Raw genomic sequence first — 27442 nt, 5'->3', positions numbered from 1 at the left:
GGGACACATGCTGTCTTGGGTACCCTGCCTCTGACGTACCCTGTCGGGGATTTACTCTGTGTGCCTGCTGGTAGTGACAGCAAAAGTATCAGTCACCAAAGACAGGGGAGGAAGGGATGCGGGTGAAATCGGAAGAGGTGATGCCAGTGAGCATCGCATCACCGGTAACGTGCAGGCTGTTCTGTGCAGCCTGCTGAAACCGCGAAGGCTCAATTAGCATCTTCTCCCAAAGGGCTGGCAGCTCCTCTAGCCCCATGCCTGCTGCGTGCAGTGAATACACGCTGAAATGGCTTGTAAGTCATGTGACATATAAGATCTTGCCCTTTCTGAGCAAAGTGCCTCTCCATCTCAGCCATATATGCTGCTAAAGATCTTTTTCTTGAGTCTCTGTGGTTGGTGTTCATGGAGTGAAAGAGCGGGGAGTGGTGTTGGCCGTCAGCACGAAGGAGAAGCAGCAGGACCCTGGCTGCCACAAGAGGCGTTTAAAAACCTGAATGCTGACACCTCTACAGCACTTCCCTGAAACTATATGCTGGATAAAATAATGGGAGCCCTGTTAGGATTTTGCATACCAGCCTGTTAAGTGAGTGACCACCCTGTCAATCATTATTTTGTCTGAATACCACTTCTTGATGTGTTTCCATCCACGTGTTCTAGAGTGCCTTTTATATCAGACTGACATGGACTAACAGCTTGGTAGATTATCAGAGCAAGCAGGCAACAATTGAGAAAATTATTGGTGCCTATTAATAAGAGAATGCTGACTATTATGCTAATTGTGTATTCACAAAAGAGCCAGAGGGCAAATATATTGTACCTTCACCACAAAACAAAGTGTTTCAGATGATGTTATTACTGATTACATTTTAATTCATACTTTTCAGAACACTTGCGCTTTTTTACTTTTCTGCTTGACAGCAAATGTCTAAAAATATATTTGGTGATGCTTCCTGGTACCAGCCGTGCAGGGTCTGCAGTAATTTGTTATCCCAGAGGGTCATTCTCATGGTGGACAGCACAGCTCAGTGTGGCAGGACTTTTAGGAACGGTAATGTCGTTTCGTTAATATGTGCCCAATGCTTTATTATTTAAGGACTCTGCCAACCACACACAAACACACACACACAGTTATGAATGCTGCATTGTCCCTGTAGAAATGTGTCTGTCGTATTTCTGCTAACTGTGACATTTTGTGTCACTCATGGGTGCCGGAACATGTCTCTGTATAAGGGAGACACCAACTTTCTAGTTTTTCTTGCTGGTTTCCCAGGCTGCTTATAATCAAAATAAGTGTAGGAGCACCTTTTTTCTCTCCTGTTACCAGATTATTGCTGTTTCTGACATCTTAACATAGAGGAAGACTAGAGAAAGCAATGTTGTCCTAAGCCGCCATGGTGGGGTACCAGTATAGCACCCTCTTCTCTAGAGCTGGGGACTAGAGAAACACCTTCAAAAAACCTCATTTTCCAGCAATGAGGTGACTTAATTAACAACTGTCTCCAGCAGTTATTTGTGTAGCTCATTTCTAAAATTCTCCAGCACAGATCTCCCAGCCTCTGTGGGTACAGCCTCGGAAAACGCAGGATTTTTGCTTTACACTGAGATGTCAAATAAACCTGTGTTGTATGGCTTAAAAGTTAAGACCAAGGAAGGAGAGCACTCCCGAGAGAAAATAATACACCTGCAGAAAACTCTTTCCACCTTACACGCATTTTCCTCTGAGGCTACAATAAGTTGAAAAGAGATGACCTCTCTCTTAACAAGCAATCAAGGATGTTCAAGGGTTACTGGAAGATACTCCTACTTGCTGATCAAGCTGTTGAATTTTCTACCTGACATGATTTGGCATGATTGAAAATAGAAGTAACGAAAAGAAGTCTGACATAAAATTTCTATTAAAATGTGAAAGGGGGAGCAACACATTCTTCTCTTTCCCTGGGATCACAGCAATTAATTCACAAAGTTTTTTTAAATCCCACAGCAGCTTGGTCAGAATGAGAGTGAGTTTTTAGCCACTTCTGCTGAGATGTGCTTTAAAAAGAGAAATGATGTTTCATGGGATACTTTGGCAGTTCTAAAAAAATACACTCACCTCAATGCAAGACTGATGAGGTTTGAGTACCATTAGCAATAACCATCTCCAAATATCCTCTAAGGATGCTACCGTTATTACCATCGAAAACTCAGCAATCCTGCTGTAGCAGCATAAAAATTAAACTGATGAGCTGCAACTTCAGTATTTAACAATAAGATGTCAAGCGAACTATTCAAATATGCTGCCGTGTAGCAATTCATAGCTGTAACTAACGGAGAATGCAACAACAAGTATTAGAGAGATTAGTGAGAAGCATGCAGTGTGAATGCTGGGGAGGGCATAATGGATGGCAGAAGAAACGACGCAGCAAAGATAGATAATTACTGAATGGACAAGAGATTTTAGTAGGTCTGAAGTTGACAGGTAGTAAAGTGTTAAACCTCTGATCCAAAACGATTCAAGTTGATGATACTGTAGTAGCAGCAGGCAATTTTTTCTGTTACATTCTAACGGGTAAGGTGCTTGGCCAGGAAGATGCGCTTTCAGACCAGCACAGCTTTTTTCTTCTCTTGTGTAGTCAGGAATGTAGGAGTTACAGGAACAAAAAGGAAGGAAGAAAGAGCGTCTCCAGAAATGGGGGCTTAGACAATCATCTTTTGCATCACAGGTTAGTGACTAGTACCTTCCATGGGGAAATAAAAGCCAATGTTCATATCCCTCCTTGAAGTCATTCAGACACCTGTCTCCTGCCTACCTTGCGTCCCAGGGCTAGGACTTTCCTGGGAAGGAAGCGAACACGGCTCCCACCTCTGCTCCCCAGGGCATTTCTGCACTTTACTTGACCTGCTCACTGAGGAGCAACCCCGAGCCGCCAGGTGAAAACCTGTGTGTAGAAGCCTGCTGGTGACCGAGCAGTAGTCGAGCAGTGTTCTGCCTCTCCATCCACTAGCAGGAGGAAGCGCTTCTTGAGCGCTATTGGCAACAGAAATCTTAATGTGAATGGAAAAGGAAAATTATTCTGGATGGACTGTATGAGATACTTTGTCAGCTGCACTCCAAAATGGGGAGCTGCAATCCTGGCAGTCCAGAAACCTTAGGAATGACAGAGCTCTGCTGAGCTCCTGGTGTTCTCCTGAGGACCTGAAGGCTCCATTCAAAGATTCATGTATTTTTTTCTTGCTTCAACTCAGGCCAGTACCTCTTCACTCTGAGTGGGCATTTTCCAGAGCCAGAAAAACACACAAAAACAAGACAAGGATTTGGCTGATCAGACACTTGATCTGACTCTTGTTTGTTGTTGATACTATTTTTCATTGCCTCCAGGCTATTTTTCCTGTTTTTACTCAGGCAAATAACCATGAGTGAAATCAGAGTCAAGCTGTTCAAGTTTAGCCAAAAGGATGAGTTTTTGCAATCATATTTAGTTATTTGTCCATCTTGTGGACCCCAAAACTGATGTATGCATGCAATTATTTATCATATTGCTGTTACTGCTTTGACCGACAGGAGGGAATAAATAGAGTTTCATGCCAAGATCAAAAAAAAAGGGTCCAGACATACGTATTAGCTGGCTTTGAAGCTCCCAAAGCTCCTTTTTCTGAGCCAAGATAAAATACAATACAAAAGTGAAATGCAGAGTTTTTTGCAGTATATTTATCATAAAACTGAGTGAATTACAGTGATACTTGCAGAAAAATACTGTACCAAGAATGGCACATAAATATAACTTTTAAAATGCAAATATTGATCATGAATCTGTCTTATAAGAATATAACACTTTCTTTTTCTTTTACTCAGTAAAGGTCTTAAAATGTAAGGCTGTATCAAAATTATTTGTATATAGGTAATAAATAGTATTAGGTGGTGAACAATGTTTGGTTCCAAGGCAGAAGGAAGGCATGGCTATTTCTCGAGCCTGAAGAACCTCTCTGTGTAATAACGAGCACAATTCCCATGTTTTTCTTCAACATCACTGTTTTCAATATAGACATAAATTGAACTTTAAAGATGATTTTGCAGGCAATTTATACCAGTGTTTGTAGTTGTTTCTGCAGGAGGAGAATTTGCACAGAAATAAAAAGTCTATTAACATCTGCAAGTACAATTTCCCAAGACAGAAAAAGGATAGAGAAGAGGAGGACACCATTCAAAATTATGATAATCACTGTCAAAATTGTTCTTTCTCTATATTCCATAACAACCATCAGTCAGTATGAAAGTGAATATGTTCTTTATTACAATTTTCTTTCCTCCAATTTGTGTCCAAGTAGGCTTGATGAGATAAACCGGTGGGCTTCTGGCACTCACATTCCCCTTTTGGAAGCTAAAGAGAAAGAAAAAGCAGATTAATTAAAAAAAAAGTAAAATGTTAACATTACAGAGCAAAAATGAGAACAGAGCAAGATACATTTCAGCCCTACTAGTTTCAACAGTGTGTCCATAATTAGAAATTGTAGTGGTTCTATGAACTTGAGTCACGTTTGGTTTTTTGCTTGACCTTTTGCAGGCAGAGGCAGGTGAGGGAATATCCAGTCCCCTATGAACATGTTATACTAATGAGCACAATCTTGGGAAGGGAAGGCAGGGGTTGAGGAGATGCTATCAACCCTAAGAAGTTATTTTCCATTCTCTGGCCTCCCATCCAGAGGGTGTTCAGTGCTTTTCAGAAAGTGTTTAACCAACATAATCAATCCTATTGTGATTTTCCAATTTAGAGTGCAAGTGATTAACTGATGTTGCTAGTTAATGTAGCGGATATGTTTCTGTATATGTTTTACCTGTGTGGTTTAGGCTGTGTTGAAATAGCATCAATTTGCTGCGTTAACTGTTATGCAGCATAAATAGGGCCTTTACAGAAATTTGAATTGGGAACTAAACGAAAGGAGGCAGAGGTAATTCCAGCTGTCAGTATTTCCAAATTATTTTCTTTTAATGCATACTTCTCCCATTTTAAATACTAGTTTGGGGCTACATATGGGTAAAACAGGAAATGATTTTTGACTCAGATCTTAGTCGCCCAGGTACCACACAGGTGGACGAACTGATGTACGCACATACAGAGCGCAGAGTATTGCCGGCGTTCTCACTTGCACAGAAGGCTCTTGCTGTCTGCCCTGCAAGAAACGCCTGTAATTTGTCCAAAGACTTGTGTGCTACTGATACTACAAAGACATTACCAATATCCAAACAGCTTCTCCTTCAGCGCTTTGTGCTGAAACTTGTAGTTTAAGGGCCCTTAGTGTGGGGGACAGACCGGCTGAGAGTGCACAAAGCTGGGATGGAAATCCTTTGCCAGATGCCAACAAATAGCCAGGATTTGGTAGAAGAATTACATTTACTTTAACTTTATATTTTATTTACGTTGGCAAAAAAAAGATTGTGGCATTAACACCATCAAATGTGTGCAGACATATTTACCTAGAGAAGGACCAGAAGGCTCAGCTAAATATTCCTTCCTCCCCAGATGAGGTGGGGATGTAGTTAAGCAAAGCAAGTGGCTGGAACGTGCTGCTAGGCTGAAGGTCTGTGGGAAAAAGCATTTCCTCTGTTCTTATCAGCTCCCTTTATCTGTTTCAATCTTGGAGACAGAACAAAACGTGTTTCACGGGCATCCCTAGACAATCCTGCATAGCTGCACTTGCTGTTTCTCTTTAGCACACTGAATGATTTTACACATCCACCTCCTAAAATATGTAGGGAATAGCTCCCTCCCCTGCAAAATAGAAGGTATTGCTGCAAGCCATAGAGGACCAAGCTCGTACCTATTCCTTAATTGTTAAAGGGAAAATCAGCCTCTTCAATTGGATTGCAGTGGTAAATTGCACTTGCTGATCTATTTGTACAGTAATTCCTATATTTAGAGTGTGCAATTTGTGAATTACAGTCAGACATCTAGGTTGTAAATTCATTTACAAATATAATAAGGTTCTTTAAGAAACACAATAGAAACAGCTCATTAAGGAAATCCTTCACTAAGAATAAACAAACTTTGCATCTGTTAGACTTCTCTGATTGGAGGGCTTATACATTCTTCCAATAAAAAGAAGATAAAAGAAGCATCTGTTTCACAGTCAGCATGTTGACAGCATAATAGTGTAAGAATACGAATACTACAAGAACTGCAGATGCTGGGTCAGTCCATCTATCATAATATCTTGCCTCAAAAAGTATTTGATGTCCAGTGCTTCAAGAACAGCATAAGACTAGCATATACAGAGAGCAATCTTTCCCTAAAAAAAACCCAAAGCCCCAAAACCCCCCACTTCGCTGCAAGATCAGGGCTTGATGCTTTAGAGTTCATTTTGATGAATTCTAGCGTGTCATGTGTTTGCAAGAAAATGTATGAAGTAGTTGAACAGATTATGCATCCTCTGTAAGAGGTATAGCCTAAGAAGTAAATGAATGGGGTTACCAAAGATTAGAAGTGTTTTAGATAATATTTTCTGCTTGCATTTGCTTAACTGGTGTTTGGAAATATCCATACTAATTGGGACTCCTGGGTGCAAGAGCAATACAAATAATAAATATAATGTCAGCACTGATCAAAGTCCCTCTCTTCCCCTAGTGTTACGATTAGAAGTATGAAATTACAAGAAACACTCGAATGGATTTCAAAAAATTGAAACTATATCTACAACAAGAAACTTCTATGTTGTTATCCATCAAATTTGTAAAGGTATTTTAATGCTCAGCAAAAGGCACCAAGGCAGATTCAGACCAGCAGCTGAGAAGAGGCTGTTTCTAGAGGTTTGCTGGTCAGAATCTGGCAACTCTGTTTCTGTCTGACCCTTATGTCACAACATATTTCCATGTCTCTTTTTGTAAGGTACATCTGATTTTGGACTCCACTGATGTTAATAAACATAGCATTAAGAGTCCATTTCTCCTCCCACAGGCATTGATTACACTGTAAGTAGCACACAGCTAAATTCAGGTCCCCAGCATGTGGTCTGGGGTGGCCAGGAAAGAGGTAAGGTACTAGCCAACTGCTTACCTAGAACTATTCTAGCTCAGTTGTATTCTTGAGCCAGCCTTACTCCCTCATACCAGCGACCTTCCCAGGATTACAAAATTAAATGAGAAGACTTTAATTTTGAGCGTACTCCACTGACATCTAGGGAAGTTTCACCATTAGCTTCAAATAACACCAGGACGAAGATCCTAAACAGCCAGAGCCCTGGGGTAAAAGGGCAGGTCTGGCCGTGTGGCATGAACAACTGCTCACCCCAGAATCAAAAAGGTCCCCTTCTGGTGTAGAGTGAGTGGAAGGAGTGAGACACTTGGATTTTAAAACTGAACAAAAAAGTTTCTCAGTTGACCTCAGTTAGAAATGAATATTATAAGTTTGTCAGATCCTAGTTATATTGCAGGCCCACAGTTGCAGAACAGATTATAAACCTTGCTATATAGCACCTACTGAAGAGTCCATTATTTTTGCTCCCACTAACGTATTCCTTTTGATTCTGAAAGTATGATTGTAAAGAAGCATTTCTTTACCTTTAGAAATTTAAACGCTGGTTCTCATAACATCCTCCTCAGAGTTACACAAGTGGGAACTGAGTCTGCTGTATTGAGAACACTTAATAAATAGCAATTTAAGACCCTTTTGTTTTATTTTCTAAAGAGAACCTTCACAGTATTTATACACATCATTCTCAACATATGCTTAATAACAAATAATGTGCAACCCACGAGTACTCAAAAAGTAGATGCAAACATATGCTATTTTAATAAGTAGCCACTAAAACTGTGTGTCAAATATGAATGTCATATTGTTTTCCAACATCTGATCTGCAAAATACCAGGGCATGCTTAGAGCAAAAGCAAACTGATAAGCTGCTTGGTTTTGACCACGATGTATGGTACCAGAGTCCTTGTGAAATCCTCACTCTTGCAATCGGTAAAACATACAAATTTATGGAGAAGCTGGCAGAAGGAAACTGAGTATTTTAAGAACAATTAAAACATGGTGATAAGCTAACAGGTTTCACCTCTATTCTCATTTCCATGAGAAGTGGCTAGGTGCAGGATATAAAGCACTTCAGGTCTCCACCTGTCACTGCTGACACGTAACATTCTCTGAGTTTTCTTTGCTTCCTGATGAATCTTCCCAGATGACAAAGATGCAATAGGAATTAAGATCTGATCACAGTCATTATCAAATCATTACTGGAATAAGAGAAGTAAACCTGGCAGACTTTGTAACATGGAGTTCTTGATGCACTGTTCTTTGTTTCCTTTTCTTTTTTCTTCCAGCAAATATTTTTAAACCCACAATTACTTTTTGGTGTTGTTGGTACAATTTTGCTGGGTTGCACAGCATATTTCTGGAGTCCAATTTGTCAGCTGCATTAAAGGGCATAACCTTTCTGAGATTGATTATGCTGTCCCGCTTTCTTTCAAACGACACACTGGCCCACAGCTGAGGACAGTAGGTAAATATATAAATATATATACAGTTTGCAGTGCTGCACATCTGGTCTTTCAAAGATATCCTTCTGGCAAAGACAAAATGGTGAGAACAGTTACTAATACAAGAAGCCAAACCCATTTTATAATTCAAAGGAAGCCTTTTTAAGAAGATTGAATAGATGGATGGCCATTTAGCTTATTAACTGTTGAATAAATGCAAAATAGTCCTGTAAAAATTTTCATTAAGAACGTTATCTTCTTTTGCATTATAAGGCTAAATGGTAAACTATAATGGAATACGCTGACAGTTACGAGGAGCAGCTGAGGTCCCTTAGTTTGTTCAGCTTGGAGAAGAGAAGGGTGAGGGGTGACCTCATGGGAGTCTACAGCTTCCTCAAGGAGGACAGTGGAGGGGGAGGTGCTGATCTCCTCTCTCTGGGGAACAGCTTTAGCACATGAGTAAATGGAATGGAGCTGCCTCAGGGGAAGTTCAGATTGAACATTAGGAACAGATTCTTCACTGGGAGGGTGGTCGGTCACTGGGACAGGCTCCCCAGGGAAGAGATCATGCCACCAAGCCTGTCAGAGTTCAAGGAGTGCCTGGACAATGCTCTTAGTCATATGGCTTATTTTTAGGTATTCCTGCAAGGAGCAGGAAGTTGGACTTATGGGTCCCTTCCAATTCAAGGTATTCTATGTTTGTAAGCAATGTGAGCTAAAGGAACAGTTGGTACACTCATCACAAATTTACAAGGGGAACTGTAAACTCTCAGACTTTTTCAGGTTTTCTCCAGATGTAATTGCAAGACAATTTCAAGTCAATTAACTGTAAAAATTTGATAAGATATAGCCCTGTCTCTCCCATCTGACAAAAGCTGAGGAAGAATATAAGAAACAGCGCTGATGAATAACATCCTTTGATGTGCCTTAGTGGTTTAGGGATGTGCTGTGTCAGAGAGTTCATATTTCTAATTAGTCAAGAGTAGCCTGGAAGTAGGAACTGCTAAGCAATTAACTGTGGGCATATATTCCATCAGGAGCTAAGCCCAGGCAAGCTTTTGGTGAAATCCATCCCTTCTTGAAATTAAAAGCAAAACACACTTATTGATTTCGGCAGCACCAGCAATGTATTGACTGCACTATTTACCAGTTCATCAGCCATTTTGTCCTCGATCTGTTTGCTTTTCTCATCTTCAATGCATCCAGTGTGAAATTCTCCCATTTCATGCTAGAAAGGTGGCGTGACCAGTGGCTTTTCAATCCACAAGAGGAAAATGCTCAGAGTGTCAACTGATAGTGTAAAATCATGGTTGAATTCATCTACTGTCTCCTGCAGTGAGGTGGTGTGGTTGCAGTGGGGTGACACCAACCTTGGCTGCGAAGAAATCTTCATTGCTTGTGGCCTTTCGAACTGAAAAAAGTTAAACCCAAAAGGAACATGGTGTAATTAAGAACAATGTCACCTCTGGTGCATGGCCTGAGAAACCGTTCCCTGTGACACTGAGTAACCTAAGGACCCTGAGCTGGGAATAAAAGGACTGGTGGGCTTGTGTCATGACTGCATTCAACTACAAGTCCTCTTGTAGTTGTTTTGTTGATGGCAACATCCGGAAAGTTCCTAAATGTTTGAAGGAAAAGTGAAATGTGTTATAGATTTTTCATAGTCTTTGCACTAGGAAAAGAGTTATGTGCAACATTAAGCTTAAATTGATTTTCAGTGTTTGAGCATTAGCCTGGAGAGTGGGTCTAATTAGCATCTACAGTTATTTAAATAACAGTATTGAATGCTTGGGTTGCAACAGTTCCCATCTTGGTTTAGAATTATATTTTGTTATGGAAACTCTTGTTGTGCTTCCGAGAGGTGAATTTACTGGGGAACTTTAAACTTCGAATAAAATTTGCTTTTGTTATTTAAACTGTGATAGTTTTGCCCAAGTACTCAGCTTAGAAACAAGCAATGAAAACAGAGGCTGAGCCACTGAAAAACCTGGCTGCCAAAAACCACATCTCATGGGAACCATAAATCTCTATTTATAAAGGGCTTAAATTTGCCATGATCCTTTGTCAATAAACTTGGTCTTTGGATGTCTTTTCCACCAGCTTTGAGCAAAGCAGGCAGAAAACTGGCCTGAGCGGTACCTGTAGATCATCAGGAAACAAATCCGTGGTAGTCTAAATCACTCCTTTCTTCATCATAGAATCATAGAATGTGTTGGGTTGGAAGGGACCTTTAAAGATCACCTAGTCCAACCCCCTGCAGTAAGCAGGGACATCTTTAACTAGATCAGATTGCTCAGAGCCTCATCAAGCCTGGCCTTGAATGTCTCCAGGGATGGGGCCTCCACCACCTCTCTGGGCAACCTGTTCCAGTGTCTCACCACCCTCCTTGTAAAGAACTTCATCCTAATGTCTGATCTAAACCTACCCTGCTCTAGTTTAAAACCTTCTGTAAAGAAGGCTTTTTTTGGAACAGAAAAACTGTGAAGATGGGGCCTGGGAGGGCTGTGGGTCTCTATGTTCACCCAAGAAACCAGTCCCACGGGACCTGGCACATGTTAAATGAACCAGTCGAATCAAAGAAGACAGACACCTGTCTCACCCTGCGTTGCACTCCTTGGCCACTTTCCTTTAGAAAAAAATTGTGCCTGGCTATTACATGCTCCTTTCCTTTCAGAGTAAGGAAACAAGACAGATTTATAACTAAATATGTATGACAGACTTCTCACCTACTCCTTTAGCTTCTGGCTACCCTCAGTTCCCATCAAGGGCACGTTAAGCACAGGAGTGATAGCACCTTGCAAATGTGCGTAAGAAAGAGTATTCAGGGGTTGCAATTCAACAGAAGCAGCGACAGAGCTTCGGTGCAGGGTAACACCAGGGATGTCACGCATTTTCCTTATGTTGTGGTTACATTTACTTTCTGTACGAGTCATATTTAGATTTTTTTTTTTTTTCTCTCCACAAATCACTATGGAATTATAATGGTAGAAAAGTGTAATTTCAGCCTCTATATTTTGAGTGATGTTCCTCTAATTCCCAGTCACTTAATTAAGGTCTGACATGGCTCAGCTATTCTTTACACTTACAGTGGTTTGCCATCTGGGCTTCACTAATAAATAAGCACTTTAATGGCTGAACTACTTAATAAACTTTCTCTGAGAGAGGAGGGAAATCAAGTCAATTCTTTCATTATGAAAATACGCTGTGCCATCTAATTGTTCAAAAGCAGATGTCACTCAAATTCAATTAAGCTGTTTAATAACCTGTGTGCTTATTAATAACTTGACTGAAGGTCTGACACAGTTAAAGTAAATACAAATGGCTGGTAAGATTTTAGCTTCTCACGTTTCTGCTTTTTGCTACTTGCTCAAAATATCCACTTCGGTCTGTGTTGTTTTCTTATGACACATGACAAATTTGCACTGTCTGCTCTGAAATCAGGGTTTATGCAAATTGTTAACAAACATATTTTTCTTATTTTCTCTTCTAAATGTGTAGTGTTGGTCTCACAAAGAATGTGTCAAATGACTCAAATGTGAGGCAATCATGAGTATTGTTGGTTAGATAGACAGCAAAACTCCCCAAGAAAGATCTTTGGTGATTTAGCTTTTTTTTTTTGTTAGTGACAGATTGGAAGAGCTATCAAGGCTGCTTTTTCTCTGTAAACAATTTCTTATAATATGCCAAGTTTTAGAACATGTTAATGAAATCTACGTATAAGTTCCTCCTGTGTTATTAAGAAAAAGACATGCAATATTCACTGACTATTAAAAAGTTACTCAGCACTTCAGTTTTTACAGTGTGCTTCCCTCTTCCTTGTTTCCCTCATCCTCCTGACTTTTTTAATTAGCTAATTATTGCTTAGTCCTCATTACTTAGACAAAATCCAGAATGGATTACCTCCGTTACAAACTTAAACCCGTGTTGCAGATTTCCTGGCCACATATGGGTTGTGAGGTGGCTCACCCAGTCTTTCCCAACACAAATACGAAGTTGTGTTAATTAGATGTAGGTCATCCTGGCTACGCAGTGGTACTGACTTAAAGAAATTCCGCCGAGGCCGTGCCTCCCACAATAACGTGCACATGCTAACTGTTGGCGTGCTGCATAACTCGACCTCACAGTATTCACTGCCCAAGTCCTTTTCTTGACCTTGCCATGGGCAGCAAGGTCAGTTACAGCTGGTCAAAGCAAACATTTGTTGAAAAGGTCTAGGCATAGCTAACCCTGCCTGGGGGTGGGAGAAGGACTAGACGGCCTTTTAAAATATGATTTTCTACTGGATCCTATGCAAGTATCTATTTATTACAAGCAAATGAAGTTTTTCAGACGTGCTGATAATTCTGAAACGGTGACTCAAAACCAAAAAGAAATGCTGAAGTAAACCCTAATGCAGATGCTGTGGATGGATGGCTTCCTGCTAAGGGGCGAGAAGCCTGTCCTTCAGACATTCATCTCAGCTCAAGGCTCTCTTGATTTCCAGACTCCATGATGGGAAGCAGATAACCTGGGAGCCCTGGAGGCGCAGAGCCATCCACATGGTGATGCAGCCCTAGAGCAACAGACCCTGAAAAACAAGGCTCTTCAGCACCTGGTGCTGCCAGGCAGCTGGCAAGCCCCCAGCTGGGCATTGTCTGTGTTCCAGCAGAAGGGTTTGAATGGGATGTGTTGCTGCAAAATATTTGCATTTAGACTTAGTTGTCAATTTCTATTTTACAAAGCAATTTTTAGCCTGCTTTTGCCACATCACAGCCCATGTTTTGCTGGGTCAACAACCCGCAGCAGCACTTCTGCTGTCCATTTCTCTATCCTTGAAGGAATATGGGGCTACCTGGAAAGCACTGCTCCACCTTCTAACTCTGAAATGTGGCCGTGTGTTTCACAAAACAGCCAAAGGTACTTTTTTTTTTAACTAGCTGTAAACAGTTTGGACTGGAACTCACCTCATTTGTGCTTTCCCATGTTCATAAGTCATCCATTTGTGTTAGAAGTAGGTAAATTTATTTGCCTATCAATGTACTAAAGGCAAATTTGTAATTGTGAGGACTCTACAGTTCAGACATGGCTAAAACTTGAGATGTAGAAAATGTTTTAAGTTCCTCTGGTGGAAAATACAGATATTTTTTTAATTCAGAAACAAGAAAGGGCACAGCCAAACCTAACTCACTTGACAAATAAGTACCAGAGATTTACTAGAAACTCTTCTGAACAGCTAGAAAATGCAACAAAATTAAGACCAATAAATCCAGTGACTCCATCACTGTATAACATTTTCCTTCACCTTCTCACCTCTACGGCTACAGTCATCGGCTGCAATTCACAAGCTTTTTTGGAAGGTGAATCACAAGCACATAAAATATAATGTTATTCTCTTTTCTTCCATCTCTTCTTTTTTCTCAATTTTGTACAGTTTATACTTCAGTCAGCTTGTCTGGCGTTTAGCCAATACAATCCCATTGTATTATTCCAGGATCCAGATGCTCCTTAAGAAAGTTGTTTTTCTTTCCTTGGTTATGTTCTCCTTATGTGTAGTCACTTCACTCATCTGGGTGAAGTCTCTCACTTATATGGATTCATCTGGGTGAAATCTTGCTCTGCCTACTTCAGAGTTCAATGTCACAAGGGTCTTTTCCCAGGGCAAGGCTACTCACATCTTAAAAAAGATAATGCTCTTTGCACTAAGTGCTGTAATTATTCAGCAGAAGAATCAGACTTTCACTTGGGGTATTTCAGAGGAAAATGTAAATGTGTCCTACCAGTGCTCAGAGCTGAATGAAGTCCATGTTGGCATGGTTAGTACAGTTCTGAGCTTGGTCAGATCGTTCACAGAATCACAGAATGGTAGGGTTGGAAGGGACCTCTGGAGATCATCTAGTCCAACCCCCCTGCCAGAGCAGGGTCACCTACACAGGTTGCACAGGAACGCGTCCAGGCGGGTTTTGAATGTCTCCAGAGATGGAGACTCCACCACCTCTCTGGGCAGCCTGTTCCAGGGCTCTGCCACCCTCAAAGTAAAGAAGTTCCTCCTCATGTTTAGGTGGAACTTCCTACGTTCAAGTCTGTGCCTTGTGCCAAGTTACCTCTTGTCCTGTCGCTGGGCACCACCGAAAAAAGCCTGGCCCCATCCTCCTGACACCCACCCTTTAAGTATTGATAAGCATTGATAAGATCCCCCCTCAGTCGTCTTTTTTCCAGACTAAGACGATTCAAATCCCTCAGCCTTTCTTCAGAAGAACAGCGTTCCAGTCCCCTAATCATCTTTGTAGCCCTTTGCTGCAACCCAGCTTTTCACTGTACTAACATCCTCCTGTGGCTTTTGGCCAGCTCAGAGTAAGGGGGGTGTATAGCCTGTGAAGCACTGTAAAACACTGTGTTTTTTCAGTCTGAAGAGAAGGGCTGATATTATCTAAGAATATTATTTCTGAAAATCACTCTGAAATTAAGAGACAATTTTGAAACTTTAATAGATCTCTCAACTTCATCCAGTAAAAAAAGATGTTAAGAACCTACCAAGAGTTAAAACAGAAAAGAAGTACAAATACTTTGTGGAACACTACCCGAGGATTGCCCTGTCTACTTAGTCTTTCTAGACATATTTAAACGTCACTACAGGCTCATCAGCAAATCCAGCTTAAGAAGTTACCTCCACCATTTCTGTTATTTATTCCCACTCCTTCTTAGTTCTGGTAACCCAACTTTTTGTGTGACTGTTTCCACAGCTGCACTTGTGGAATAACATAGAATAAAGTGATTGCTTTCTAAAATTGCTTTTTAAGGAAATTTCGGTTTAGAGCAAGACATTTAAAAATTGTTTGGAGAGCTGCCATGCTCAAATCCAGAGGAGATGAAAAACTTTTGGAGAGGAGATGTAGGAGAACACAGCTGGACACAAATATAAATCTGGAAGTGGATTTGCTGCCAATAAAATAGCAGCTTGTGTGGAGAGAAAGCTTCTTCTCCCTAACTAGTCATTCACTGTAATTTAAAAATTGAAAATTCTCAGTTAAACTCTCTTTTTATATAAGGTTTTGATGGGGAAATTCTCAAAGTTCAGAAATGATTTGTAGAACAGGACACCAAGGAAGAGCTACCAGGCTCTTAATGGCCTCTAGAAGCAAGAAATAATACATCAGTTTGTGCTGATGAATGAACCCAAGACTTATTAAAGATGAAACCTCTTTCTCTGCATATTGTCAGGATAACCCTACCTAAATAAAAGTAGGTAAGGAAAAAAAGTCACATTTTCTATTCAACAATGAAGGGAAGTGCACAGATCTTCTAAGTGCTATTTTGCCTTTCACTGTTCAGCAAAGGAGAGAAGAGGAAGAGGTAGAAAGAAATAAGTTTCAATATGAAAAAGCTCGAAGTCAGAGGATAAGGACTAGGCTAAATAAAGAACTTCAGCCCCTCAAGATTAGCCCGGTATAAACACTTGCATTCCCACAATCTCAACTCAAAATGACTCGTGGAGCGCTCGCAGCCAGCTGATGAGAATCAGGTTATAGGTGACCTCCTGCTCTCCTAGTGTGGGACCAAGAGGGTCCACATCTCTGTTCTCTGGACTGTTTCTGGGTTTTATGTAGTAGTTGTTCAATAGAGATGCATGCATAGTACTAAACTTCTTATTGAACTTAACTGTAAAATATTTGTGTTCCTGTCTGCAGATCAACATCTGAATACAAGTGTTTTCTCAGAAATTCAGTATCAGGATGTTGAGGGACTCTCTAGCACAGCTTTGCTTTTGGCCTACATGAGGACTCTGTTTTTGTGTGGACCAAATTTTCCCTTTATATTGGTGATCATTTTCAGAAGACAGTTCTTAAGGTATATTGTATGTATCTTATGATATTGTAGAAATTAATTCAGCAATTTCAGTGCTGAATCTCTTGTGAACATCTGTCATCATCAGGAGAAACACCTTAGCTGGTTGTGATGTCATGATGTCCAACCTGCCTTGGCAAAAGCACGGTCTAGGCAAGAAGGCCCAGCACGACGTCCAGCTGCATCTTAAAAGTGTCCAATGTTGGGGAACCCACCGCTTCCCTGCAGAGGTTATTCCAATGGCTGATTGTTCTCATTGTGAAAAATTTTCCTCTTGTGTCCAATCGGAATCTCCCCTGGAGTAACTGGTACCCATTATCCCTCGTCTTTTCCATGTGACTCCTTGTAAAAAGTGAGTCTCCATCTTCTCTGTAGCCACCCTTTGAATACTGGGACGTGGTGATAAGGTCTCCCCTAAGCCTTCTTTTTTTCAAGGCTGAACAAACCCAGTTCTCTCAGCCTTTCCTCATTATGGCAGGTTTCTCAGTCCTTTGATCATCTTGGTGGCCCTTCTCTGGACTCTCTCCAGCCTGTCCTCATCTTTTCTGTATAGCGGGGACCAAAACTGAACACATCATGAAAGCTTTTCTGCGTGTTTGTTTTTAAGGCCAAATGTCTATTTAGCAATCAGCTGGAGCAGTCTGAAGCCAACAGTAAATCTTTGCTATAAAGTGCAATATGTTTAGGTCTTCATTCCATTATCTAGAAAGAGTCATACATTGAGGAATCCGATTGATGTAGTCCAACCTAACTGTAGTGTAACTGCTTTGAAATTGCCATAATTACACAAGGGATTAATAAGGCTCATTGAGTTTAAGAAAGCAGAGAGAGGACTCATCCCCATATTTCCAGAGATAAAATGTTGAAGATAGTGATCACTCATCAGCAATCAAAGAAGGGCTATGGCAATTTCAACTCAAACTCTAAGAGCGCTGGCATAAAAAATGTGTTTAACTTGCTTGAAAATGAAAACCAGCACTGGATACCTTGGGCAAGCTTTCAAAAATTGATTCCTGCCTCACTTGGATGTGCAAAAAGATGAAGTTGTAAAGATCCAGTTCTTAGCTACTTTTCATAGTCACACAGCATTATGCACATATCTAGACTCTGGTGTATAATTTCAGAAGTTAGGAGCTTTTTCTATTTCTTTTAGAAGTATTTAGAAGTATTTAGAAGTATTAAGTGATGAACTTTAATCAAACTTGTTTTTCTGCATATACAATAGTTCTCCTGCTATAGTTTTAACACAGAGGAAAGATCTATTTCATATTTTGTGCATGATTCCCTGTTGCTTTGGGACTGTTTCCTTAGGAAAAGGAGTAATTCACTAGTGTTTCAGAGCTCTGAATGAAAGCCTCTAACAAAATCACTGGGCAAAACCCTTGCCAGCTTTCCAAAAGACAATCTGAACAGCTCTCAAAAAGTGCTTTTGAAAACCTAGTTACTTTCTCAAGTGGGAGATGAGCCGTATTTGAAACCTTGACCTGTAGCAAAGCTAAGAAAGGAAACTAAATCTCTTGTACTCGGTGGACTTTAAATGGAATGACATCCCTTCTGGGAAAATGGGCATGAGCTGGCCTGAGGCTGCTATGCAAGTTTGTTAATTATACTGTTATCTTGACATCCTTTCTTTCACATCCCCCCATTCATCTCTTTCATTTATGTGTTCCATCTGATCGTAAGTATGCACAATCTACAACAAGGACAGTCTCCATACGCCTGTCTGTGAGGGGCACAACACATAGGATTCCCAACTCTGGCTGTGGTCCCCGGCTTGACTGGCTTAAAAATAACGTGTATGAGTCAGACGATTTCTGTCTATGGAGATCAAATAGCAAACGCTTCAGGTGCACTTCTAACAAGATAACGTGATTGCTCAGGCTGAGGTCTTACTCTTTTAAGTAAATTATAGTGAAATATGGTTGCTATTGTCATTGTCTAAAGGCAATTTTTCTGACTAATCCTTCTTCCCTTTCAGCTCGTTGCGTCAGAATTTATTTTTTCATTCCTGTTCTGTGTTTGAATCTCACTTGGTGGTCTCAGCTTTTCATTCAGAGCTGGACGTTGTTTACTTCAGATATTAGCAATTACTTCAGATACTGGGGAATAGTTTCACCTGACCGCTTGTTCCATTCATCTGTCCTGAATGAATACCTGAATTTACTGGTACACCTTGAAGCTTCTTCAGTGTCGCAATGCTCTTTGTGTCTCAAGTGGCTGCAAAAGATAATCGCTGAATAAAGGGACTGAACTGTCTGGATGATAGCCACTGCCTCACAAAAAACTGTGTAGGTTTTAACTTTGGATTTTGCCTAAGTGGCTACCCAAATGAATGAGCCTATGGCAAAACAAAACAAAACAAATAAATAAACGTCACAGTCTTGTTGGATGGTACTGCAGAAGGACTCACAAAAGGCTTACTGGGGTTGTACCTATGCTTGTCTTTTCTCTATTTTCAGCCATCATCCTCAATTTGTGTATCTTTAAAGTGGGTTTCCCTTTGAAAGCATCTTGCTGCAACCAGAACAATAAGCGTAAACAAGAAAAGCTTAAACATCCTCTAGATATATGCCAAAGAGATTCCCATTACAGAATGAAGGGAAGAATAAAAGCCTCACGCTAGAGATTTTGTCATGATGATCTTATTTACATGAAAAGCACTTATTATACAATATATGCAAATAATAATAAAATCCATATTAAAAGAAATCTGTGGAGAATTTCCCAATTCTTTCTTTTACATGTTTTCTTTCCGTGAGTACATACACCTTTGGGGCTGAAGTCGTTCCAGTATCATTAAAAGAAGAGATGTGATAATCATTTGCTCAATTATTTGAAGCCCTTTCCGTCCACTTGCGTGTCGCTTAGGACTAGATGAGTTAATGGATAATAGTGCCACTGCCTGAAGTACAGCTGGGTAGAAGTGGCAACAGAATGTTTAATTTCTAAGGTGTTGATTTAGCCTTAAAAATATCACTCTGGTTCCACACTGTACAAGACAGATGGGTTATTTGTACAATTAGGCCTTAAGCGTTAAGTTCTTCTCTTGATTAAAATGCCCAAGTCCTCTATTGCCAACTACCATTTAACTTGTGTGCATCTAGTACAGGGAAGAATATACCCCTAAGTGTTTAATAATGTGTTTTTCAGACAGCTGGGGAAAAAAGGGTAGAACACCGCACATTTCTGTCCCACATTATTTCTGCTTTTAATTTGGGAAAGCGAGCCATTTATGGATCATAACCAAACTTATTCGTGTTTACCAAAACCTCCCATCTCATCAAGAGCCTGGCCCTGCTCCATCAGCGAACAGGCTAGAATTTTTGGATTAAACGACTTTCCGCATTATTTATTATGCTGTCAATTTTCACGCTGTTCTCTTTAACTAAAATCATCAACATCTCAGCCACCAACAGCAAGACGTCAGTGTCCTTATGTGCATGAGCCACTCCTGGGTCTACAGATTTCAGACATTTCCTGGACATGGGTGTCTCTGCCCAGACACCGGCAGCTGGGGCTGCGGGCGCCTCTGTGAGGAGCGGCCAGGGCTGCCCCGAGCCGGACACAGCCATTTCCAGCCGACTCCAACCCACCCACCCCAGGGCACGGCTGAGCCCCGCGGCCACGGTGGTGGTGCCTCAGAGAAAAGAGATTTAGGAACAACAATGAGCAATGTTGTGGTTTGGGCTGGGCATCTTCCCTAAGTCAAGTCTGTTTTGCCCATAAGTGATCTCCCTGTCTTTATCTTCACCCACGAGCTTTTCCGTTGTTTTTCCTTCCCTGTCCTGCTGACGAGGGGGAGTGGGAGAGCAGCTAGAAATTAGAGAAAAGGTGACAGCTGGGAAGTTCAGCTGTTGTAGAATCAGAGAAGCCCCTCCTTGTGGGTCACAGCATGCTGCACGGCACTGCGGTCCATGGTGGGGTTTGCCCACTATTCACTGTCACTCTTTGGTGGAGACTCATCAGCCACCGACAGCTGCCAAGCCTGGAATCGGGACTCAGCTCCGATGAGTCCCTTGGACAGTGCGCTCCAATACTCTTATCTCAATAAAGGTATGGTTCCAAAAGAGTGCATATATTATTTGAAGTGCACAAGATAATGCACTGTCCATATGATTGAATATGTATTGAATACATGCAAATCAGTTACTTAGGCATTTATTATGTATAGATGGAGAAAGGTGTAAGCCAGACTAACAATGCCAATGTATAAAGCAGCTGCATGACATCCACGGTAAAGAGGCATACACGTGGGTAATCACGGATTACTCCGTTGGTAAGCACTCCCAGGCTATTCAGAGTGCACCTGTATATGTGAGATGGCAGCGAGCACGCAGTTCTCTAACTCCTTGTACAACAGTCTTCCAGCCGCCTCACTACAGACAGAAAAGACTACATGGAAGAGTTATTCATCAATATTAATGACATTTCTTGTCACCTGATATGTTCAGGATAGCCTCCTAGATCCCAAAGCAATGACAGTCTCCAAGCCATGGTGTTTCCATGCTGACGTAGATGGCTAGACTTCAGCTCCAGTAAAATAAGATGGAAAATCCAAGAGTTGGTTGGACTGGATTGGGAACCTCTGTACTGAATGAAGAAGAAATGCCTAAAGAATGAAACACTCAAGGAAGACAAGTTGATCTCTAATAAGGAAAAAGGCGCTTCTCAAGAGAGTCCCTCTTCTGAGGTCACTGCTCTATTTGAGCAACTAGTTTCATTACACTTTTCATCAGATTAAGTTTTTATTTATTATTTGGTTCAAGTTTCATACCAGAATTCTTCCCAAAGCTGAATTAACCAAAAGCCGAACACATCACTGTCACATTTTCTCTTGTGTCAGTTTCAACTGGAACTGATTTCCAATTCTGATTTGCTTTGCTGCACGGGCTCTTGACAGGAGTATTTGGTACAGCTCTATGCTTTCCTGACACATATTTGCCAATGACCTCAATATTTAAAATGGGGCTTGAGTACCTTTGCCATAGCCACTAAGAAATGAGTTAAGAATTCCCTGCCCCATCGCATCCGATCAGCCACCTCTTTACCAAGACTGAAAAGTAGGCCAAGGACACTCACATTTTCCCAGGCCTTACAGAAGACCCAAATGAGCTTTGAAAACTATTGCTATTTTTATGATGCCTTGGTAAGCTTGCTGTGAAAAAGTACACTTACAAGGTATCATGGTGTAATATAGTCCTTGCCAGAAAAAGCGATCTGATATGAGCAGGCCCTGGCACTCGGTGAAGTGCAAGAATGCATCTAGCTAACGATGAATATTGCAATTTTGCCAAGGTTGGTTTTTTTCCACACATTCAGTTTTTAAAGGAAAAACAAACTGACCTCTCAGTTCGGATAGAAACAATTTCAAGTAACTGGATCCAGAGGAATTAAACTTGTTTAAAAACATAATGGTGAATTAGTAGCCTAGTTAATCACATATGTACAGATTGGAGTAATATTCAAAAGATTATTAATTACTAAATCATATAGACCATGGCAGTCAACAGATTTGCATCGTGATTTTCAAGTTACAGTACCTGATTTTTAGAAGTGCATTGTTAGATATTTAAGGGGTACGCCTCATTCCTAACTCTTCTTTCACGTGTAACTTCTGACCTTTCCCATCCTTTCAAATGAGGCTTTTTCAGCTTTCTTTTCTGCTTCTTTTTCCTGCGAGAAGGACCCAACCAGCAGCACTTTGTTAAAATGCATTGACTGACCTGTAAGGAAAAAGCAATCCCTCCCCGTTCTCCTTGCCCTCGACAAAACACAGCAAGTAGTGGAAGTGTAAAGTGGTCGTCTCTCCTTAAGACAACCATAGCTTTATGGGCAGCGAGAGCTTACGCACATCACTATGTCCCAGTGTACCTATGCATGATGAGAAACCAAAGGGCAGCATGTCAAGATGACCTTAGAAATCTCTTTATACTGTGGGTTTATGTCAAACTCAATCACTGCAACTGCTTCAGTTTTTTATGGGATTTTGCACCTTTAGCATAGTAAGTGGTGATAGGAAAAGAGTATCCTTCAAGACGGAGTATATGAATGTATGCCAGAATAACCGCATTAAACACTGCTGTCTGGTGCAAGCCCCTTACCCATCCCCCTGCTAAAAACAATAAAGCCCCTCTGGGAATACACATCCCGCCTGTGACTGATCATATTTGTCATTTGAAACATTGCTTTAGAGGGGTTTTGAGTTGCTTAAGGTGTTGTTTGTAGACAGAAGAAGAAAGGAATAAAGTCTGTACTTAAATCTGTCTGATCAGCAGATTTCAGTGTTCAGTTTTGCTGCTCTTTTACCCACAAAATTCAAGCAGCATTTCTAAACTGCCACCATTCAGAGAATTGCTTTCAGCAAAGTAACACCTCCATAACTCAAAGCTACTTGATAGCCAGTCTTCAAAATTACAGTTAAATATGGACTTAGTTATAAAGGTGTAGATTTTACTTCACAAAACTGTATTTTTTTTCCAGTGGTAGTCCACAGGCTGTACACACACAGGAAAAGGTACAGAAAAAAATTTATGCTCAAAGGTTTGCGTGAAACAGAACAGTTATGAGACAAAAAAAAAAATCATGTTTTCCTCTCTGGAGTGTATTTCCACATTAAGCATATTTCCTCCTAGTTTACTTGCAAAAATCCAAATTAAAACAAGTATCTACTAAATGTAGGTTTATTCCTAGATTTTCAATTTGCTCAGTGTATGCAGAAAAATGATAATATTGCAGCAGTTTTACGGAGGTACCTCTATATGCACGTATCGGAGTTGTTGCAGAAAACAAGAAGGAAAACCACACTGTAGCACTGTTCTGGAGTGAAGTCCATCCATAGCTTTACCACAAACATGAACTCATTAATTATAACATAATTCTGCTCTACATTTTTCAAGCACTGCAAATCTGGTAATCCGTCATCAGATGGATGTTTCCATAGATCTTACTGGGAACTTCATGTATAGGAAATGCTGTGAATACGAACTGCAGCAAACTGTCTCATACAGACCCTCTACTATCACTTCTTGCCTTTGCTACTGTTCTCTGAAACTGCTTTTTCCTTCTCATCCGATGAATTTCCTTGTTATCAATTCTTATTATTCAGTGTTCAGTACGCCTGGAATAATATTTATTTGAAGTAAATTCTTATTTTTTCCCCTCCTCCACTGGAAAATTTCCTGCAGTGCTTCCATTTCATCAGAAGAACTCGAACATATATATTTGCTTAATGTTTTTCACAATTCCATTGCAATATTCAGCCTTGCCCCTTATCGCAGTGCCCCAATTACTGCCAGTTTCACGTATTAATGCAGTGTCTTTGGCCAAAAAGTGACCTAACATGAATAAGTTCTTGTGATGTAAAACATTGTGGTATTGAAAAGCTTAGCACTCATCCCTGTTAACACAATAAAGTCTTCCTTCTGTTGCAAACCTCAGCTTGTCAGCCTGTGGGCTCTACTGTCTTTTTTGCAATCCCACTTCCTGCTGCTCAGTAGCCAAAGGATTAGTGTTAAGCAAAGCATTTCAAACTCTTGTCTGTAAATCTCTGGATCCCATAACAGCAAAAGCTGATGAGAAAGTTCAATCACTACCGAACAGCAGGTCATCTACCAGGAATGCCTCCGTGTTTCTGCAATATACTTTATTTATTTACATTCTGTCTTTCCAGTTGGAGTTTCAAGAGAGCACGAGGCACCCAAGAGCTTACATTCAATTGACTTTAGAGAGACTTCCAATTGTGTTTAAAACCCCTTAAAACAAGGACTTCAAGGAGATGAATCATACAGGCATTCCTGAAAATACTATTCCACATCTATTTTCTTTCTGAAAATGCTTGTTAATTTTTTTTACAATTTTTTTTTGTAAAAAATTACAATTTTACCATTTTTATGCATTCACCTGTGTAACTGGAAAGGATGTGCTCGTGTTCCCTTATTGTTCTTTTATAGCTTTTGTATTTTCCCTCACAGTTTCTCCTTTACAAGCAGATATTCTTTGCCCTTGCCTGTGGTGACATTGCTGCGTGCTATCTACTTCACATTCCCTGCATATTTGCCATTTAGTCCACATTTCTAATAAGATGCTGATGTTTTGATGCACTTACCCCGTATGCTGGCATGTGCGTGGCTGGCAGAAGATGAGACACCAGGAGTTTTCATTGGTTCTGAGTGTACCGATGTTACACTGATCTATTATAAGTTCAACTTTTGAGTGCCTTTATATACATTATGATCTAATTCAGTAATTTTTGTGAACTATGAGAATAGAGGTTTGACTTTTTATTGATGTTTTAGAAACTTAAATCACATACCTGGTTAAGAAACTGACCAAGGGAAACATGACTTCTGTTTCTGTTTAAGGAGGGTGCTGGTGATGGCTAAAAGTCATTGCTGCCTGGGATGCTCAGCTTTCAGAAACTGGGGTCCCTCAGCGCTGTAAGATCAGAACACGGCAATCTCAAGATTTCCATCCACCAGTCGGCTATTCACAGGCCTCAGCATTGACCAGAATGAGTAATTAAAGGTCAGAGTCCCATTTCAGTGACTTCCATTGCTCCATATAAAGGCTACCAATGAGACACAAACATTTTCAACTATCTGCGCACTAATTCCTTTCTACACAGTGATATTGTCAAATACATAATTTTTCACTACTAATTAAAATTATTTCTATTAATTATATTTAGAAAGAGAATTAAGCATGTATATTTCAATCTAATGAACTATACAAACATTCATGTGGAGCACTTTCTTGAATGAAGGCTATTGATGACGAAGTTTTCAGTCTTATGAACAAGGAACTAAAGTCAAGTACAAGAAAACCTCAGTATTTGGAAAAATCTTTATTAAACATTTTAATAGAATATTCAGTGGTAAAAAAAATCAAGTGATGTGTATGTAGAGTTTACTGGCAAGGATCTCAGACAAGGGATGTGGGGAAATGGATTTAGTTTACACCGAAGTTCAAAACATATTCTTATTTATTACTTTACAAAGACTTATTTAGAAAAAATCCTTATCAATCAGAGTTGTTAACGGGAATCTAAAAATAAAAACATTTCCTTTCTAACGTTTCCATACAGCATATACATGAAATGTAAAATAGATTGCCTTCAATTTAACTCCTAAATTCTGAAATAGTATGGATATGGCCAGTGTCTACAATTTTATAATATCCATTTAATAATTTGTTATAACTATTGTTTGCTTATGTGTTTATTCACAGATTCAGGCAGGCTCTCATAAGGCAGTACTGCTCTGTGGTAAACTGCTCTTTCAATTCCAAAGTTGGGTGTTTTTCTACTTTTTAAAGGAAATATTCAGAAACCACTTTTAATATTGGTTCCTCCTATACACCAATCAATAAAGAACATAATTTCCTGGTTTATGACATATAAACCCAGTATAATTTTTTATAGTAACAGAAAATCATCAGAAGATATTTAGATGAAATTTTAAATGACAAATTGCATAATCTACTAAACAGCCCTGAAAAAATAAAAAAATAAAATGTCATCTACTATAAGTATTCCATCTCACTTCTGAGCTCCTTTAAAAAACAACTGTTGTAAATATTAAGTAATTTTGTTCTGATGGAAAGCATTTGATTTGACAGGAATTTCTGCATTAATTATCATTGGCGAAACATGTCCTGAATTTGTTCTTTGGAATTCTGAATGCAAAGTAAAAACACCAAGTAATTTTTCTAGTCCAGCAGTATTTTGGAACTATGATATCACTAGATCAGTGCCATATCTCTAAATTTAGTCATCAAATCTCATTATGTAAGACAGAAAAGACAGATCTGGGCACTGTAATTTGACAGTAAATTTAGCCAGGTACGTGAAAGCCTTTGAAGACACAGACCCAGCTAATAACCATGCTAACCACTTTGGTACCCAATAGGGCCACCTTAAAAATCATTATTATCTAGCGAATGTCAATATTAATTTTACAATTTTACACTACCTTGCTTCCATGGCTTGACTTTAATTTTAGTGATAATTCTTACACGGTGACATTCATAACTCCAACAAAATCTATGGTAACTGGTACACATAGCAGTTACCTTAGCATGAATAACAGGAAGAGTTCTGTCTACGTAACAGTGCAAAGGTAAAGAAGTGTCTAAAATGGACAACCTCTCTGTCGAGCTGGCTTACTGAGAACAGCAACATACGCTAGTCTGAGAGAAAGTTTACTGAAGAGCTCCCTTTCCCTATCTCTGCTGCCATTGTTTATTTTAATACAGAAATGAACAAAGCACCATCATTCTGACTACATTTCTAAGTAAAACTCACCAGTTTTAGAGTAACCTCATCGCTGCCTTTTTGAAGGACAGATGGATATTAGATTGCTTCCATCAGCCTGAGTCAAGCAGCCTCCAGTGAAAAGCTCAGCACCACTGCTTGCACTCAGGTCACAAGGCTGTATGTCAGGAAAGTAGTAAGTACATTAAAGCATAATTACCATTCACATTAATATACAAACTAAAACGTCATACATACAGGTTGAATTCCTAAGAAAGGAACAAAGATTTTTTTCTACGGTCTCTGATTCCAAAAACCCTCAAAACTGGATTCTTACTGGATTACTTCCTGTTAGCAACACATCACTATACAACATCTTCAGCAACTGTAGTGTCAAAAATTTGGTAATAGACTTGATCTTTCATCGCATCTCTGACATTATAGGACCTGATGAAGCATTCCAGCCATGGCAAGTCATCTACAAACAAAATCCAAATTATTATTTAATACTCATTTCTAACTTTCATAGGAGAGAAGTATATGTTGAGCTAGATCTTATATACAACAGTTAATAGGACGAAAAATTAATTACTAATTTTGAAATTACAATTTGTATCTTAAAATTTCCCACACCATCTGAAATGGTGTTCAGTGACAATCTTCCAAGCCTCTCCCCCTCCCTGGCACCCCCCCGCCCGAACACTTGCTAACAGTAGTTGTACCACAGTACAGCACATATAAAGACTTTCCAATAATAAAATCTCATCCCCATATGTCTCAATGAGACAATTTCATCAGTCTCAAAGAAAACATTCTTTATATCCTTTACAACAGAGCCAGTTTTTATAAGTATGGTAAAGACTCCAGCATGGCTGTGGTAGTCAGTGACAGCCAGGTACTTTGAGGGAGCACACTCCAGAGGCTGG

General features: G+C 40.0%; 1 protein-coding gene across 4 annotated transcripts in view; it reads right to left on the bottom strand.

The window, feature by feature from the left end:
* Positions 1-4248: 4248 nt before the first annotated feature.
* Positions 4249-27442, bottom strand: part of POT1 (protection of telomeres 1) — a 96380-nt gene continuing 73186 nt past the window's right edge. For 3 of the 4 annotated variants that reach the window (XM_074593411.1, XM_074593401.1, XM_074593424.1), the window contains one exon: positions 25092-26994. In XM_074593411.1, coding sequence (XP_074449512.1) covers positions 26882-26994 — 113 coding nt within the window. In that variant the 3' untranslated portion in view covers positions 25092-26881. Of the gene's footprint in view, positions 4359-20705; positions 20858-21807; positions 21941-24578; positions 24701-25091; positions 26995-27442 lie in introns of those variants that run through there. The other variant, XR_012588083.1, reaches the window with a different exon arrangement.

This window comes from Larus michahellis, chromosome 1, assembly GCF_964199755.1.
Source record: "Larus michahellis chromosome 1, bLarMic1.1, whole genome shotgun sequence".
Classification (NCBI taxonomy): domain Eukaryota; kingdom Metazoa; phylum Chordata; class Aves; order Charadriiformes; family Laridae; genus Larus; species Larus michahellis.
Note: the sequence above shows the minus strand (reverse complement) of the source record. Positions and strands in the feature narration are given on the sequence as shown.